Consider the following 19,057-nt stretch of genomic DNA (forward strand, 5'->3'; position numbering starts at 1 on the left):
TAGCCATTTTTCAGAGGTATTATATTCCTTAAAGGCTCCTTTAGCTTTGATTGTGTGGATAATTTAAGTTTATTGTCTACTGTGTGTCTGGGGTTTTTGAGTTTTTTCAGAAACACAGATGAGCTAGAGAGCAGGTACTCCGGCACTTAACTAATAAACCACTCTTTATCTCAGGCCCAAGAGTTTTATGTCTTCTGCTTGCATCCTTACTTACTTACAGTAAGTAAGCCACTTTCTTTCAAACCCTTCACAGATCTTGACAATGCTTCTTGCTTATAATTTACCCAAGAAATGCCCAGCCTTTTTTAGTGGCACTCCTGTTTTTTTAAATATTCTCAACCTCATTAAATTCAGATCAATTTCAGTTTCCCTGTTAAGCATATTCTGTATTTTGAGCCTTTATAACATTTTCTCAGTGGTATTTCTGAAAGACCACGTAAGTTGCCAGAATTAGGTGCTGGGGTTGCTTAGTGCCTCACACTTGTTAAAAAATACCTATTTTTTGTGTGTTTTGAAAGGTATAATAAATAAGCTTCTATAAATCATTCCTACCTACTTTAAAAATAGAAGGTTCTTGTACCTAGAAGATTCTGACCATGTTCAGTGCACATGACATTGTGAACCATGAGATAGAATTTAACTTTTGTGTTAGTTTTTACAGCAATGCTTTAAATATGGTAGAAATCTTTTGGATTATATCAAAATGGCAATAAAATAGATTATGATCTAGTAGAAGCACTAATTAATTAGGTCAGTCTTACCACCAACTAACAGTAGGACCGTGGACAAATCACATGATTTAATTGAGTCTTCCTTTCCATTTGATAAATGAAGAATAAAGATCATTTAGGTTCCTTTTAGTTGACTATTCATTTATTTTTGTTTCCTTATTTATATACTTGTCTCAAAAATAAAAACCACTTTCAGTGTTTCCCATAGATTGTGAAATACAGTGTTGCCTTATGAATTTTCAGAAACCCTGAAATTTCTGTTTATATTTTTCCTTTCCCAAGAGTTGTTTGAAGTTTTTGTCGGTTTTTTTTTGTTTTGTTTTGTTTTTTAATTCTGGGTAGATGAGCCTTTTTGTCTGTTGGTTTTCTTTAATTCCTACTTTTTCATTGGAATCAGGGAATGTTGTTTGTAGTATTTTACTTGATGAACTTACTAATACCTACTTTGACTTAATATACGATAAATTTTTTAATGTTCAAAATCTGTAAGACAGATAAAATGTTCAAAGTAAATCTTTAAGACAGATACAACTTATTAACTATGGTAAGATTTTCTAATGCTTTTCCCCCTATTTTCAGCTGAACTGTTGTATAAAAGTCTTCTGTTAATAGTATGTTTCCGTTTTTCCATATCTTGGAAATCTGTGTCTCATTTCATTTTTTTCTTTAATTATTCTTCATCTGATACATGATCTCAACTCCTTTCTTTCTTACTGTTCCTATTTGCCTCATATATCTTGGTGAATTACTTTATTTTTAGCCTTTTTGAATCATTGTGTTTTTTGTGTATCTCATATATATAGTATAGACTTAGGTTTTGCTTTTAGATCCAATCTGGAGGTCTTTTTCTAGTATCAACTTCCCTAGTATCTTAATCTTCTACTCCCTGTTTCTCTGTGCAAAAGCTTGTAATACAGTGAGTGCTAGGTTGAATTTGGTGTTAGTTTCTCATCTTGGAGATACTTTGAAGTTTATTGTATCCTCTATCTCCTAATAATGATGAAGGCATGGTTCTCATAGTCCTCGTTGAGTTTATTCTTTTGGAGGGAGTATGTGGATTGGTTGAAATTTAAGCGGCATTATCTTCTGTACATATTATGTTCATATTTGTAATAACATTTAACTGATTTAATCTTAGAATGATTTTTTTTTTTTACTTACAGAGTAGAAAAAGATACGTATAGCCAGCCAACCAAAAAAAAATGGATTTTAAAGATTTTTTTCTTCATTTATTTATTTGACAGACAGAGATCATAAGTAGGCAGAGAGGCAGCAGGTGGCTGGGGGGGAAGCAGGCTCCCCACTGAGCAGAGAGCCCAATGCACAACTTGATCCCAGGACCCTGGGATCATGACCTGAGCCGAGGGCAGAGGTTTTAATCCACTGAGCCACCTAGGTGCCCCCAAATTTGGATATTTTTAACTATAAATAGTTTTAGTGACTTTAAACTGACAAGGAGGCCATCTTTCAAAATATCTCATTAGTTCCGAAAGAGACATTACACACACACAGACACACTTAAAAGAGTCTGTTATTTTCATGCTCTTTATATAGATTTGTTTTACATACACATTTTTTCCCCAGTTGTATTCCTATATACAAAATATTCTGTAAGCTCAGAAACTGTGCTTTCTGATCTTTCTGACATTGGACCGTTAATACCAGTATTTCTTTTCTTTTTTTTTTCCATTCAGTTCATTTTCCAAAAGCATAGTATAGCTCTTTACTACAGACCATGTGGTAATTTTTCAGGAGTTATACAAATCTGCATATACAAGGATAGTTACTCCATCCTTACTTATAAAAAGATAAAAAAAATCAGAAAACATACTAATGTCCAATAATAGGTTGGTTAAATAAATAAGGACAGCTATGTAAGAGAATAAAAAGAAAATGGATAGATACTTGCTCTGTCATTGAAGGATAAGACTGTGGTCCTCGTGTTTTGTTGTTGTTGTTGTTGTTTTAAAATGCGTTTGTTTATTTGAGAGGGGGAGAGAGAGAGAGTATGGCTGCAAGTTGTGAGTGGGGAGAGGTAGAAAGAAAGAGCAGACTCCCCGCTGAGAGGGAGCCCCCAGGCAGGGCTTGATCTCATGACCCCTTATCAGGGACTGAGCCAAAACCAAGAATTGGAGGCTCAACCAACTGAGCCACCCAGGTGCCCTGGTCCTATTTTTGTTTAAAATATAATTTGGGGTCACCTTGGTGACGCAGTCAGTTAAGCTTCCAACCCTTGGTTTTGGCTCAGGTTGTGATCCCAGTGTTGTGAGTTCGAGCCCTGTGGTGAGCTTCATGCTTGGTGTGGAGTCTGCTTCATACTCTCTCTCCTTTTTTCTCTGTCTCTCTCTAAATCTTAAAACTATATATAATTTAAATAATTTTCACAGAATAGTTTCTTTATTTTTTTTACCATATCACACATTTATCTTACTGTCACTCAGTGTTATTTTAAAACCAACTATTTGATTTTATTTACCTTTATTCCAAATAGTATTTTGAAAAAAAATACACAAATGTTTATTGTAGTTTTTCATGCATGGTAGCATGACTTGATAACTGTTAAGAGAAATTTCATTTTGTGGGATCTAAAGCCCCCATTCTTTAGTGAACTATATTATCAAACTTAATTCTCTTAAAGAAGCATATAGAAGGGTATATAATAAAATTACAACCATGTAAACACTGTTAGGAATTTTACGTATTTTTCTCTGCTTTTCTGGTTTTAATTTTCTAAAATAAATTTGGGTTAATTCCTTGCATAATGTAAAAGTCTTTTGTAGGTTAGATTTTTTAATCATTAATTAAAAGTATGCATTTCTCAGGGCACCTGGATGGGTTAAAGCCTCTGCCTTCAGCTCAGGTCATGATCCCAGGGTCCTGGGATCAAGCCCTTCAAGAGGCTTTCTGCTCAGCGGGGTTCCTGCTTCCCCTTCTCTCTCTGCCTGCCTCTCTGCCTAGTTGTGATCTCTGTCTGTCAAAAAAAATAAAATAAAATAAAAGTATGCATTTCTCTATAAATCTTTACATTTCTCTATAAAATGACATAATTGCTAATGTCCTGAAATGTCATTAAAATAAAGTAATAATTTCTTTGAAATGTAGAAGTCTTAAATTAATATTTTGAGTAATATTAATCTTATTTCCATTAAAGAACTGTACCTAAGCTGGAAATTTTATGGCACATGAAATTTGCTGGCTTCCATGGAATCTGAGTGTAATTGTCTTAGGAGGATTAGCTCTTAAATTCATTTTGCTGTGGTTTTTCATATTATGATAATTTTATACTATGTGATTGAAGTTATTCTCATCTAAAATTAAGAACTTATTTAATATCAGATTTCATAAAAGCAAAACATGGGAAGTATTAAAATAATGAATGATGCATTAAATACTGAATGGTGCATTAAAATTAGACTCATAACTGGGTGCCTGGGTGGCTCAGTCATTTAAGCATCCTACTCTTGATTCCGGTTGAGGTCATGATCCTCAGGGTCCTGAGATAGAGCCCCACTTAGGGCTCCATGCTGGGCATGAAACCTGCTTAAGATTCTCTCTTACCTCTCCCTCTGCTCCTCCCCCACAAAAATAAATAGGTAAGTAAGATTAAACTCATAACTAAAATCCCTTTTTTTTTTTTAACAGGAATTGAAACCTGATGTAGTAACTAAATCTGCTCTCAGTGATGATATCAGCTTTGAAAAAATTTGCAAAAAGGTATGTCTGCAATGGATTGTGTTTCTTTTAAAAAAAGTTACTTTTTTATATGGTTGACCAACTTTTTCTTATCACCTTTGTCCTTGAAGAAAAAAACTTAACAACCCAGTTACTATTAGAATATAATGATTTTCCCCACTTCAGCTCTGATATTGCTGTCAAAGACCATGAGAGACTATGGACTCTGAAAAACAACCAGAGGGTTTTGAAGGGGCGGGGGGGGGCGGGGGTGTGAGGAACCAGGTGGTGGGTAATAGGGAGGGCACGTACTGCATGGAGCACTGGGTGTGATGCCAAAACAATGAACACTGTTATGCTGTAAATAAACAAATTAAAATAAAATAAAATAAAAGATATATATATTTTTTGGGGGGGCGCCTGGGTGGCTCAGTGGTTTAAGCCTCTGCCTTTGGCTCAGGTCATGATCTCAGGGTCCTGGGATCAAGCCCCACATCGGGCTCTCTGCTCAGCGGGGAGCCTGCTTCCCCCTCTCTCTCTGCCTGCCTCTCTGCCTACTTGTGATCTCTCTCTCTGTCAAATAAATAAATAAATTCTAAAAATAAAATAAATATATATATATATATTTTTTTTTATTTCTCTTCAGCGTAACAGTATTCATTGTTTTTGCATCACATCCAGTGCTCCATGCAATACGTACTCTCCTTCATACCCACCACCTGGCTCCCCCAATTTCCCACCCCCTGCCCCTTCAAAACTCTCAGCTTGTTTTTCAGAGTCTATAGTCTCTCATGGTTCGCTTCCCCTTCCAATTTCCCTCAACTCCCTTCTCCTCTCCATCTCCCCATGGCCTCCATGTTCTTTGTTATGCTCCGCAAATAAGTGAAACCATATGACAGTTGACTCTCTCTGCTTGACTTATTTCACTCAGCATAATCTCTTCCAGTCCCGTCCATGTTGCTACAAAAGTTGGGTATTCATCCTTTCTGATGGAGGCATAATACTCCATAGTGTATATGGACCACATCTTCCTTATCCATTCGTCCGTTGAAGGGCATCTGGGTTCTTTCTATTGCTATATATACTATAGCTGCTATAAACATTGGGGTACAGATATCCCTTCTTTTCACTACATCTGTATCTTTGGGGTAAATACCCAGCAGTGCAATTGCAGGGGCATAGGGAAGCTCTATTTTTAATTTCTTGAGGAATCCCCACACTGTTTTCCAAAGTGGCTGCACCAACTTGCATTCCCACCAACAGTGTAAGAGGGTTCCCCTTTCTCCACATCCTCTCCAACACACGTTGTTTCCTGTCTTGCTAATTTTGGTCATTCTAACTGGTGTAAGGTGGTATCTCAATGTGGTTTTAATTTGAATCTCCCTGATGGCTAGTGATGATGAACATTTTTTCATGAGTCTGATAGCCATTTGTATGTCTTCATTGGAGAAGTGTCTGTTCATATCTTCTGTCCATTTTTTGATATGATTATGTTTTGTGTGTGTTGAGTTTGAGAAGTTCTTTATAGATCCTGGATATCAACCTTTTGTCTGTACTGTCATTTGCAAATATCTTCTCCCATTCCGCTGGTTGCCTCTTTGTTTTGTTGACTGTTTCCTTTGCTGTGCAGAAGCTCAAAAAAATTTTTTTATGGTAATTTATGAATTTTGCTTTGCTTATGATAGCATACCTTCAAGGTCCTTAAATGTATGTTGAACTTAATGTGGCATTTGTGTGTTAGTAACAACTCATTTGTTAATTTTAATAATCATAGCCGAGAATATTTTTATTTTTTCCGAGTAATTTTTATGACTATTTCATTTAATCTCTGTATTTAGTACTTGTGAAAGATTATTTTTACCCTCTTTTTACAAATGGGAACCGTAGGTCAGAAAGAATGAAGTGAGCTAAGTAAAGGTATACCAAATGGCAATTGGAACTTTTACCCAGTTCTCCTGCTCCTACTATTTCCCCTTTTTCATTTCTGCCTGCTTTGCTAATGTCTACATAGGACAGTTCCAGCCTAAGAGCGGATTTTGGATTAATGGATGTTTCTGTGTTGCTTTTCTATTTTCACATTCATTGGCATTTGCTCTAATGTATATTATTTCATGTTTCCTGCATTTATGTCCACTTCGCTCTTTTTTCTAGTTTCTTAATGTGGAAACTTCAGTTACTGATTTTTTTTTTTTAAGATTTTATTTATTTATTTGACAGAGAGAGATCACAAGTAGGCAGAGAGGCAGGCAGAGAGAGTGAGAGGGAAGCAGGCTCCCTGCCGAGCAGAGAGCCTGATGCGGGACTCGATCCCAGGACCCTGAGATCATGACCTGAGCCGAAGGCAGCGGCTTAAACCACTGAGCCACCCAGGCGCCCCCAGTTACTGATTTTAGAGATTGCTTCTTTTCTACCAAGCATTTAGTGTTGCAAAGTTGCTTTATGTAAGCACTCCTTTAGCTGCACCCTTAAATTTGATAGGTTGTACTCTCATTTTCTTTGAGTTCACAATATTTTGAGTTCACAATAAATTTCCCTTTGAAACTTTCTATTTGACCATCGTATAGTTAGAAGTATGTTGTTTAATTTCTGAACAGTTGAGGGGTCTTCTAGGTATGTTTTCATGACTGTTTGCTTTGTGATCCATGAGCAGACTTTTTATGATTTTTATTTGTGTTGTGGTCCAAAATGGCTTATATTGGTGACTATTTCACATGCACTTGAAAACAGTTTTCTCTTGGCATCAGTGTCCTAAAAATGTCAAGTAGGTCTCTTAGTTTTTGGTGTTGTTTAGGTGATTTATGTCTTTACTGATTTTCTGCGTATTTATTTTATTGATTACCCAGAGCCTTATATTAGAATATCCAACTGTAGATGTCAGTTTGCCTATTCCTGCCCTGAGGAAAGAATGCTCTGATTCTTTGTTTTTATAGACTAGCACTGACTTTTCTGCAAGCGATATGAGACATGTTAGATTTTAAAACATTTTAAGAAAGCCAGAATATGAAAGGTTTTTATTTGTTTGAGAGGAGGGAGGACTTGTTGGTGCCATTGTCATGATGAGAAAAGCCACACTAAATCCTTGAACATGATTTTACAACAGTCTCTTTATTTTGTACTAGAATAATTCTACAGTAAATACTCTTTATTTCATGGGATTTTTTCATAAAGAGAGGAAAAACTAAATTAAAACTAAACTGGTTTGGTGGTTTGGTCTGTATCTCAGACAAAATAATGACATGTTAAATATAACAGTAGTAATGGAATAAAAATGTTATAGAATTTTTTTTTTCTCTTGAAAGTTAAAAAATAAATAAATAAATAACCATGGGCGCCTGGGTGGCTCAGTGGGTTAAATCCTCTGATTTTGGCTCAGGTCATGATCTCAGGGTCCTGGGATCGAGCCCCGCATTGGGCTCTCTGCTTAGCAGGGAGCCTGCTTCCCCCTCTGTATTTGCCTGTCTCTCTGCCTACTTGTGATCTCTGCCTGTCAAAATAAATAAATAAAATATTTTAAATAAAAAATCAGTTTTCTCCCATCCAAGTACTCTGGGTGGCTCAGTGGATTGAGCCGCTGCCTTCGGCTCAGGTCATGATCTCAGGGTCCTGGGATCGAGCCCCGCATCGGGCTCTCTGCTCCGCAGGGAGCCTGCTTCCTCCTCTCTCTCTGCCTGCCTACTTGTGATCTCTCTCTGTCAAATAAATAAATAAAATCTTTAAAAAAAAAAAAAATCAGTTTTCCAGAATAAATTTCTTGAGCTTTCTAAAAGTTGCTAAATTTTAAAAGTATTCATTAATGTTTAATTTATGGTTCAAGTAAAAAGCATCTTCTCTGCCAGATTGTTTTCACTTTGGAAGATTAACATTAGTGTATGTGTAATATTTATAAAATCAATTTTTTAGGGTATCTTCTTCCATTTACAACCCTTCCTTCAACTGTCCAATGTGTAGAATGTCATTTATCCAAAAAAATGGGCAACAAACATCTATATTAGCTTATCATTGTTATTTTATATTAGTAAATTCATTTGCATTTGACAGGATTTGTAGTCATAACAGTTTTTTTTTTTTTAATTAAATTTATTTTAGAGAAACAATGCTTGTGTACCTGAGCAGGACCTGAGAGGCGGTGGGGGGCGGAAAAGAGGGACAAGCAGACTCCCTGCTAAGCACAGAGCCTAGAGGGCTGGATCCCAGAACCCTGCAGTCTGAGCTGAAATCCGGTTGGACACTTAACTGACTGAGCCACTGAAGCCCCCCTGTAGTGGTGAGATTTTTTTAATACTAATTCAGATAAAAAGTTTAGGATCTTGGAGCGCCTTGGTAGCTCATCCAGTTACCCAGCTGCCTTGGGCTCAGGTCGTGAACCCAGGGATCTGGGATCCAGTCCCATGTTGGACTCCCTGCTCCTCCCTCTGCCTTTCCTCCTGCCACTCCCCATGTTCATGCTCTCTCATGTGCTGGTGTGCTCTTGCTCTCAGAAAATAAATAAATAAAAATCTTTTTTTAAAAAAAAGGAAGTTTAGGATCTCACTGTCAAGGGTCAAGTGAAACCTGGTTACATTTCTGCTGTTTATACCTTCCTCTAAACAAAAGCAAGGAAGGAAGGGAAGCTGGAGAGGGAGGAAGGAGAAACAGTTCTGTTTCATCCAAGTTCTTGATGGAACTCTGGAGGGATTTAAGCCAAAGGAAAATGCCCTGCCTAAAAAATCATTTCAGATTCCTCCCAAGCTATTTGATTTCACCTATTTTGTTAGTGTTTTATTTCATTTGGGATATTCTCCCATTGGATTCAGGTTCTTCTGTTTGAAAACCTGTTAATAAATTAAACCTCTAAAAAATGATGCAGGCAAGTGTTGTTGTGGAGAAAGGATTGATTGCTCTTCAGTGTGTCATAGGAAGTGAGCTCAGTGGACGATAACCTCACAGGAATGAAGCCTGTTACATAGAGCTCTGTACAGTTGAGGCTGTCTGTTGATCAGATCAGAGCAGAGAAACTAATTTAGGTAATATCTCACAGCTTGCACAGTTCTTCCATACACATTCTTATCTCAGTTGATCTTACAACAGTGATCTCATGTAGAAAGCATTCACTTGCACATATGTACACACAATGTGTGTGTGTGTAGTAATAGTAGTGCCTTAATTTTTCAAACACGGAAAAGGGGTAGAAAGGTTAAATGGGCAGCTAATATGTATATGATGAAAGTTGAAAGCTAGAGAGTGGAAGAATGAGAATTTTGACATTTCCAGACAGCTGCAGCCAGGATTTTAGGAACCTCTCAGTTCAAAACATGTGTTGCATGTGAAACAATCAGCTAGGCAGTGTGGACGATAACAAAGGGAATAGGAAACTCAACATTTTCCAGAGGAATATATAATCTAGTAGGGAGTGTAAAACAGGTATATTAAACAACTGCTGGATAAGGGAAAGCAAATTAATATTTGTGAACATCTGTTAACAGTTGTTGACTCAATTAGTTGCTTTATATATGTTGCTTTCTCAGGGAAGATGATAACTCCATTTAACAAAAGGACAAATTGGCCCAGAAAGGTCAAAAATATACCTATAGGCAGACGTTAGCAGATAACAGATCCAAGGTCTAAACCCTGGTCTCAGCCTACAAAACAAAGGTTTAGGAGAAAAGGCTCGAGTGGGTACCCTAATTTGTAAGACTCCATTTTAGAATCCTGGTGTCCCAGAGATTATTAGAGCCCAGCCAATGCAGAGGTCTCCTGTTGCCTTCAGTGTGGACTCTAAGCCGTAGGTTGCCAGAGTTCTTCTAATCCAGCTGAATGGACTGTGTCTTATTACCTGCCTACTTGTTTTTAGTAAATGGACACATTAATATATCTTTAGGTGAAACTAGAATTGAAATTAAGTATAAATATTAAGAATACTGCTCTCAGCATTCTGCCTCTACCAGTTTACTCTGAGTCAGGTTGTTGTGGGTAGCTTTTCACAGGAAGGAACACTGCATGTAAGAGCTTTTTCATTTTTAGACTGTTGTTTATATTCACATGTACATTCTCAAGATTCTTTTCAGAATTGAACACCCAATGCTTGTGTTCATAAAAAATACCCATATACCAGAATAAAATTTTTCCATAAAAAGATGAGGTGTTTTCCTCTTTTTTACTTAATTTATTTGAAATGGAAGAAACTGGAGGTGTGTGAAAACCACAATTTCCTGAGAATTTTCCATGGCAAATGTGTCAATGTTAAATAAGGAAGGCTGTGGTTCCCTCATACCCTCTAATATTATGAAGACTTTTTTCATGCAGGTGTAGAAAGTGTTCATAGAGAATGCTTAGCCTTTAGTCAATTTATGTGAATTTCAGGTGTGTGACTGTATTCAGATTTCTGTAAACCTCTGTAACATTTTTCATCTTTCTTTTTTTTTAAGATTTTATATATTTATTTGACACACAGAGATCACAAGTAGGCAGAGAGGCAGACAGAGAGGGGGAGAAGCAGGCTCCCTGCTGAGCAGAGAGCCCAATGTGGGGCTCGATCCCAGGACCCTGAGATCATGACCCGAGCCTAAGGCACAGGCTTAACCCACTGAACCACCCAGGTGCGCCCATTTTTCATCTTTCCAGTGAAGTTTATCACATTCTGTCTTGGATGAATTCATTGTTCATTTGTCAACCTTTTAAATTAGAGCAAGATTGTGAGCCCCAAAAGATGATGTTTGTGTCCTTATGTGTAAGACTATTTATTTGGGCATGTTTATATAAGTATAAACATCAGCGAATACAAAGTGGGATAAAGTGAGTGAGGCAGGAAGGTGGACAGTAGTGAAATAAGGTGGAATAAAAAATTTGAAAGGTCTCATGACAGATTCTGCTCTGCTTACTCCTGTGTGTTCTTACCCTCTGCCCAGAGACTTAAGCAAACTGTAGACATAGTAGACAGCTGCCGAAACCCAAAGCACAGCCAAAGCTTCAGACCTCTTCCCACTTACTTTACAAGGCTCTCTTTTATGCTTATATTTTATTTCTCTCCAAAGAGATTTGATAGGGGGGCTTGGAGATGAGTCACAGAATAAGAGAAAGTTATCTCAAATAATTTAGAAGAAAACCGCTTGAGAAAGACTGAATTCAGAAACCTGTCTGTCATTTGTCACTTCTGTTCCCAGATGGATAGGTAATCTGGAAATCAAGACTGTTAGTCTAATTATTAGATAAAATCATTGGTCTGTATTCCCCTTTATCTCTTGTTAAAATTTGAAGTAAAAAAATGCATTGAATGATTTCAGATTGCTTTGTTAAGAATAAAATCAAGCAAGTTGAAAATATTATATTTGACATTGTTTACTTAGGAGAAATAAGGGTTATTTAAATGATTGTTGTCGTTTATAAAACATGATATTTTAAACTAAAACTTCCATTAAATCAAACATTTTAAGAAATACATGTGTACTTTTTTTTGGTCTTTGAAGAATGAAAACTGAAATCCTTAGTATTTGTAAAGCATGCTATTAACAGTTTTTCCATTTGCAGCTTTTCCCCATTAAGATATTTTTTTCTAGTCTGCAAATCATAAGTTACTCAGATTTGTAAATTAGTAACTGACCATCAAGAACAGATAAAAGTTAACTAAAAAAAAAAAAAAACTAGCAGTTAAGCATCAAACATAAGTTTGAAGGACTAGATGTATTCACAAATATAATGCTACAAACTAGGTTTGTCACATATCTGTAAGACCACATTATTGTTAAATAGATTGCCAGCTGAATGAATGAGAATTTGAGACGCTATTTCTTTGCTTTTTGGCCCTAATGATGCTGATACATTAATATTAAGTATTTTGGTAAAATTTTTTGTGTTTTTTGTTTCTAGTTTTATTGAAATATAATTGACATATAACAAATATTGTGTGAGTTTAAGTTATTATACAACTTTATGGTTTGATACACATATATATTACGAAAAATTACCATAATCTTAATTATCACATCCATCACCATATGTATAATTACAATTTTTTGTGGTGAGTGCCTTTTGAGATGTGCTGTCTTAGATGCTTTCAAGTATTTAATGAAGTATTATTGTCCATAATCACCAGACTGAATGTTAGATCTCTGGAACTTACTCATCTTTTAACTGAAAATTTGTACCCTTTGGCCAAAATCTTTATATTTCCTCCACTACCCCCTCAAGTCTCTGGCAACCACCATTCTGCTCTTGCCTCTGTGAGTTTGGTTTTTTAGATTCCACGTATAAGTCATACTATGCACTATTTGTCTTTCTCTGTTTCTTTCACTCATTGTAATGCCTACCAGATTCATCCATGTTGAGGATGGAAGGATTTTTTTCTTTCTCGTGGCTAAATAATATTCTTTTATACAAAAGTATATGTGCATACACCATGTTTTCTTTTTTCATTTCATCTGTCAGTGGGCTCTTGGTTGTTTCTGTATCTTGGCTATCATGAATAATACTGCAGTGAGCGTGGTATCTCTTTGAGATAGTGATTTCATTTGCTTCAGGTGTATACTGGAAGTGAGATTGCTAGATCATATGGTAGCTCTAGTTATAATTTGTTGAGGAACCTCATCTTTTTTCCCTGATGTCTGTACTTGTCTCCATTCTCACCAGCAGTGCTGCAGGGCTCCCTTTTCTCCACCTACTCGCCAACACTTCTTAGTTCTTGTTTGTTTTAGAGTAACCATTTTAGCAAGTGTAAGTAGTATCTCACTGTGGTTTTGATTTACATTTCCGTGGTGATTAGTAATGTTGCACTTCTTTTCATGTATCTTTTGGCCATTTCTTCTTTTGAAAAATATCTGCTCATCCATTTTTAATCAGAATTTATATTTTTTTGTAGTAGATAATAAAAGGTAACTTTATTAATGATAAGATAGAGAATAAGTCTCTTCTACATAGTCACCATTGAGATTTTATATTTATTTTGTTTTATTTATTTGCTGTTGACTTGTATGAGTTCCTTCCATATTGTGGATATTAGCCCCTTATCTGAGATATGGTTTCCAACTATTTTCTCTGATTCTGTAGATTGCCTTTTCACTTTGTTGTTGTTTCTTTTGTTTTGCAATAAAGGTGTAGTTTGATGTTGCCCCACTTCTTTACTTTTGTTGCTTGTGCTGTCGGTGTCACATCCAAAAAAACATTCCCAAGACCCGTGTTGGGGAATTTTTTTCCCTAAGTGTTCTAGGAGTTTTATCTCACATTTAAGTTTTTTAGTCCAATTCAAGTTGATTTCTCTGAGTCATGTAAGATATGGATCTAGTTTCATTCTTTGACATGCCAGTATCCAGTTTTAACAAGACCATTTAGTGAAAAGACTCTCTTTTCCTTTTGGGTATTCTTGGCCCTCTTGTCAAATAGCAGTTTACTGTATATGCATTTGTTTATTCCTGGGCTCTCAGTTCTGTTCCATTGCTGTGTATGTCTGTTTTAATGTCAGTGCCATATGATTTTTATTACTATAGCTTTGTACTATCATTTGAAATTAGGAAGTGTAATGCCTCCAGCTTTGTTCCTTCTCAGGATTGGTGTGGCTATTTGGAGTCTTTTGTAGTTCCATACAAATTTGAGGAATGTTTTTTCATATGTGTGAAAAATGCCGCTGTAATTTTGATAGGGATAACTTTGAATTTATAGATAACTGCGGGTACTATGGATATTTTAACTATATCAGTTTTTCCAATTCATAATCATGAGATATCTTTTTAATTTTTTGTGCCCTCTTTGATTTCTATCATTAAAGTATTACAGTTTTCAGTGTACAGCTCTCTTTGTTATACTTATCCCTAAGCATTTTATTGGTTTTGATGATATTGCTTCTCCATCTCCCTCTGCCTCTCCCCGCCATTCTTGTTCTTGCTCATCTGCTCTCCTTCTCTCTCAAATACAGAGATAAATAATCTTAAAAAAAAAAAAAAAAGCCTTTGTTGGGGGAGGGGAAATACTCTTAGCAATAAAACACTTTGAACAGAATAATATAATTTTTATTTACTGATGACATTTACTCCTTTTTTTTTTAAAAAAACACAAATTGCATTTAATTATAGAAGTAAAGCTGGGGTTTATATAATTCTTGATATTAAATTATTAAGTAATTGTACCTGATTAGTAACTTAATTGTATATATCTGTATACCTTGTAAATTCAGGCCTTTTATGTTCTTTGAACTTGGTACTGTTACATATGGATGCATAAGCGCACACTCCCATTGTGATGGCACCCATGGTGTTATGCAATGCAACGACCTTCTTAAAAGCTCAATCTTAACTTCTTGTTAACCTGATATTCTCTTCAAGTTAGTCCTCCATGAAGGTTGCAATATGAAAGCACAGTTATAGGGAAAGGCATGTAACATCCAAGGATAATGATGTCTTCGTTTATTAGAGTAATAATGTAATTTTAGAATTATAAATCCTATTCTAGGGCCTTTTTTAAAAAAACAGAATTTATTGAAGTCAGATCCCTGAGTCACAGTTACTCTGGGATATCTTCCAGGGCATTGCTAAGTAAACTTGTTGATAAAATGATTCTTAACAAAGTGTTTTTTAGGGCGCCTGGGTGGCTCAGTGGGTTGAGCCTCTGCTTTCGGCTTAGGTCATGGTCTCAGGGTCCTGGGATCGAGTCCCACATCAGGCTCTTTGTTCAGCGGGGAGCCTGCTTCCTCCTCTTTCTGCCTGCCTCTCTGCCTACTTGTGATCTCTCTCTCTCTGTCAAACAAATAAATAAAATCTTTAAAAATATATATTTTTTAACTTAGAGTCAGCACTAAACATGCAAGTATTATCAATGGTCTTCTAAACCTTGTTACATCTAGGATGATGGGATGTAATTAGCTCTGGAAAAAAGAATACACAGTTCATCAGAGCTTTTTTTTTTTTTTTTTTTTTTTTTTTTGACAGAGAGAAATCACAAGAGAGGCAGGCAGAGAGAGGGCAAGGGAAGCAGGCTCTCCGCTGAGCAGAGAGCCCAATGCGGGACTCAATCCCAGGACCCTGAGATCATGACCTGAGCTGAAGGCAGCCGCTTAACCCACTGAGCCACCCAGGTGCCCAGCTCATCAGAGCTTTTAATATGTTGTCAAAGAAGGAGCGCCTGGATGGCTCAGTTGGTTTGGCGATAGCCTTCAGCTCAGGTAATGATCCTGGAGTCTCGGGATCAAGTCCTGCACCCGGCTCCCAGCTCCATGGGGAGTCTGCTCCTCCCCCTGACCTCCCCTCTCATAGTCTCACTCTCTCTCAAATAAAGAAAATCCTTAAAAATTTAAAAAAAAATAGTAAGTTGTCAAAGCAAAGGTTTGGAACGATAGTAGCTACGTTTTCGAACAATTTTTTATGAACACAGTCAAAATATTTAGGATTCCCATAACTTCTTATCCAAAACGTGTGAAATTAACTTGTGATTAGAACAGTTATTTTCTAGTTTATCTGTTTTACAAATACAGTTGTTCATATATTGGGGATTATCTCTGAAGTGAGTTATTAGTTTTACAAGGTGGAAATACAGTCAGTGAAAGAAGCAGTTACAGAGTAACAGCTGCTGCTGGAGGGTCTTCTTTTCCCTTGTAAGGTGGGGGGTGGGCAAGCTCTTGGCTTGTATATTTCTCAGAACTAATTGGTATTGTTGTCATTGTTTTTTCTTTTAAGTCTACTGAGATAAGTAAGTCCTGGCAATTAAAACATTCTGCTTTTTCACTGAATACCAGATTTTCTCTACTAAGCCAGAATCTCAAGTTATGTCACCATTTAGGAAAAACAGTTAATGCTTTAAGACTATAACTTGTTGCTTTGATATGGCAACAAAAGTCTGTTGTGATAGTGTTTTGTTTTATTTCTTTCTTTTTAAGATTTTATTTATTTATTTAGAGAGTATATCTGAGGAAGGGTAGGGGCAAAGGGAGTGGGGGAGAGAATGTCAAGCAGACTTCATGTGAAGCACAGAGCCTGACAAGGGACTCAATCTCATAATCCCATACCATGACCTGAGCCAAAACCAAGAGTTGGAGGCTCAACTGACTGAGCCACCCAGGTGCCCCTGTGGGGTTTTTTGTTTTTTTGTTTTTCAGGGGTTTTTTTGAGGGTTTTTTAAAAATTTCTTTTCACTGTTTCAGAATTCATTGTTTATGCACCACACCCAATGCTCCATGCAATACGTGCCCTCCTTAATACCCACCACAAGGCTCACCCAACCTCCCTCTCCCCTCTCCTCCAAAACCCTCAGATTGTTTCTCAGAGCCCAAAATCTCTCATGGTTCATCTCTCCCTCCAATTTCCCCCAACTCCCTTCTCCTCTCCAGCTCCCCATGTGTTTGTTTTAAATTTAACTTTAGAACATCATGAACCTGCCAGAAATTTACTTTGTGTTTTTTCCTAATTTTTTAGTTTACCCCTACCAAGGATTCTATTTGCATATTATTAGAGCAGGTGTCACACTTTTTCTGTAAAGTAATTCTGTATATAATAAATATTTTAGGCTTTGCAGGCCATATATTCTCTGTCACCTCTACTCAACTCTGCTGCGTGACATAGTAGAGCTGTAGACAGTATGTAAATGAATGAATTTTGCTGTGTTTCCTTGAAACCTTATTTTTAAAAACAGGCAACAGGTGAGAACTGGCCCATGAGCCAGTTTGCAAACCACCAGTTTTGAGAACCAAGTATTTCTACAAGACTTTTGTGAAAATGACAGTTCTCCATTAGTACTTCCTGACTTTGAACTTCAGTTGGTTTTCAGGAGATTTTCCCCACACATTAATATGTCAGTATATTTTAAGTATTAGCTATTGACTTCCTATGATGGTTTATAAGAATTTAGATCTCTTTCCTCTTCCAGACCTTCTGTCGTATATGTACCTTCCTTATCCATTCCATCCTCCTAAGGCACTTGGGTCAAATTTAGATTAGATGAACATTTAGTGGTTTTGTTATTTTGACAAAGAGTCATGTAGTGAGTGATGATTATTTTTTCTTTTCTACACAATATTTGTTTCCTATAGTTTATTTTTCCTTGGTAGTTTCCTGTCTTCTTTCTAGAGTGATACCAAACTGCTCTTGAGTTACTGAAATCTCTCAAGATATTTAATACACCATGGATGCTTGGGTGGCTCAGTTGGTTAAGGGTCTGACTTCAGCTCAGGTTATGATCTCAGGGTCCTGGGATCAAGCCCCACATAGGGCTCTCTGTTCAGGGGGGAAGCCCACTTTTCCCTCTCTCTTTGCCCCTCACCCCACTCATGCACTTCTGTGCTCTCTCTCTCAAATAAATAAAATCTTGGGGCACCTGGGTGGCTCAGGGGGTTAAGCCTCTGCCTTTGGCTCAGGTCATGATCCCAGGGTCCTGGATGGAGCCCCGTATCAGGCTCTCTGCTCAGCAGGGAGCCTGCTTCCTTCCTCTCTCTCTGCCTGCCTCTCTGCCTACTTCTGATCTCTGTCAAATAAATAAAGTCTTTAAAAATAATAATAAAATAAAATCTTTTAAAAAAGAAAAGTTGTTTAATACACCAGGTATTCTAAATCTCCTTGTCATCATCCTGAGAATGCCTTCTGCCTGCATCTCCCATTTCTTATATCCCATACATTCCTCGTCCTTTGTATCCTTCTTTACTTTATGGAGCTAGTACCTTCTAAGGAGAAAGACTCAAGAGATGTAAGCTTTTTTAAACCTTGCATGTCAGGAAGTATTTTTTATTCTTCCCTAATTTAAGAATCATTTTCCTACAGAATTTTTATTCAATTATCTTTAATCTCCAATTTTGATTCCTGATTTTTTTTATTTATTTATTTTTAGTAAATTTTTTCTCTCTCTGGGAGCATATAGACTCTAGTATTCTGATGTGATTCTCAATTTTCTTTTTTTTTAAGATTTTATTTATTTATTTGACAGAGAGAAAGGTCACAAGTAGGCAGAGAGACAGGCAGAGAGAGTGGGGGGAAGCAGGCTCCACGCTGAGCAGAGAGCCCGATGTGGGCTCGATCACAGTCTGAGCCGAAGGCTCGATCACAGTCTGAGCCACCCAGGTGCTCCTGATTCTCAGTTTTCATTATCATGTTGGCCTTTCCAGCATGAAAAGTGATGTCCCTCATCAGGGGTTCTGTGTTACACCTTTTAATATACACCCTATAAAACTAAATCATACATATTTGACTTATATGTTCAGCAGTCCATCTTGTTACTGAGTGACTTAGGATACTCGCACTAGGTTTTCTTCCCAGATTCTCTCATGTATCTCCAAGGGAGATAAAATAGGTAAGAAGTCCTGTATTGGACTTCAGGAAACCCCACAAGGTATTGAAGAAGCCAAGGCTAACACTGTGCTTAATGAATAGTCTCCAGATGCCTACGTTTCTCGGACAAGATTGAACAGAGGCAATATCTAAGAGCCTACTTGGGGTTCCTGGGTAGCTCAGTGGGTCAAGCCTCTGCCTTGGGCTCAGGTCATGATCTCGGGGTCCTGGGATTGAGCCCTGGTGCTTCCCCCTCTTTCTCTGCCTGCCTCTCTGCCTACTTGTGATCTCTCTCTCTATTTTAAATAAATAAATAAAATCTTCAAAAAAAAATCTAAGAGCCTAAGAAAATCAAAGTTTATAGTTACCCTAAGGCTGCTCTAGCAAAGTACCACAACCTAGGTGCTTTAAAACAACAAAATGTATTCTGTCATGTTTTAGGAG

At 36.9% G+C, this 19,057-nt stretch overlaps 1 protein-coding gene across 5 annotated transcripts in view; it reads left to right on the forward strand.

The window, feature by feature from the left end:
- SRFBP1 (serum response factor binding protein 1) overlaps positions 1–19,057 on the forward strand; it is a 79,138-nt gene that overhangs the window by 41,028 nt on the left and 19,053 nt on the right. For all 5 annotated transcript variants that reach the window (XR_006817721.1, XR_006817722.1, XM_045999809.1 and 2 more), the window contains one exon: positions 4,374–4,445. Coding sequence is in view for 3 of the 5 variants with exons in the window: in XM_045999809.1 (XP_045855765.1) it covers positions 4,374–4,445 (72 nt within the window). In the remaining 2 variants the exon portion in view is untranslated. The remainder of the gene's footprint in view (positions 1–4,373; positions 4,446–19,057) is intronic.

The sequence above is a fragment of the Meles meles genome, chromosome 3 (assembly GCF_922984935.1).
Source record: "Meles meles chromosome 3, mMelMel3.1 paternal haplotype, whole genome shotgun sequence".
Lineage (NCBI taxonomy): Eukaryota > Metazoa > Chordata > Mammalia > Carnivora > Mustelidae > Meles > Meles meles.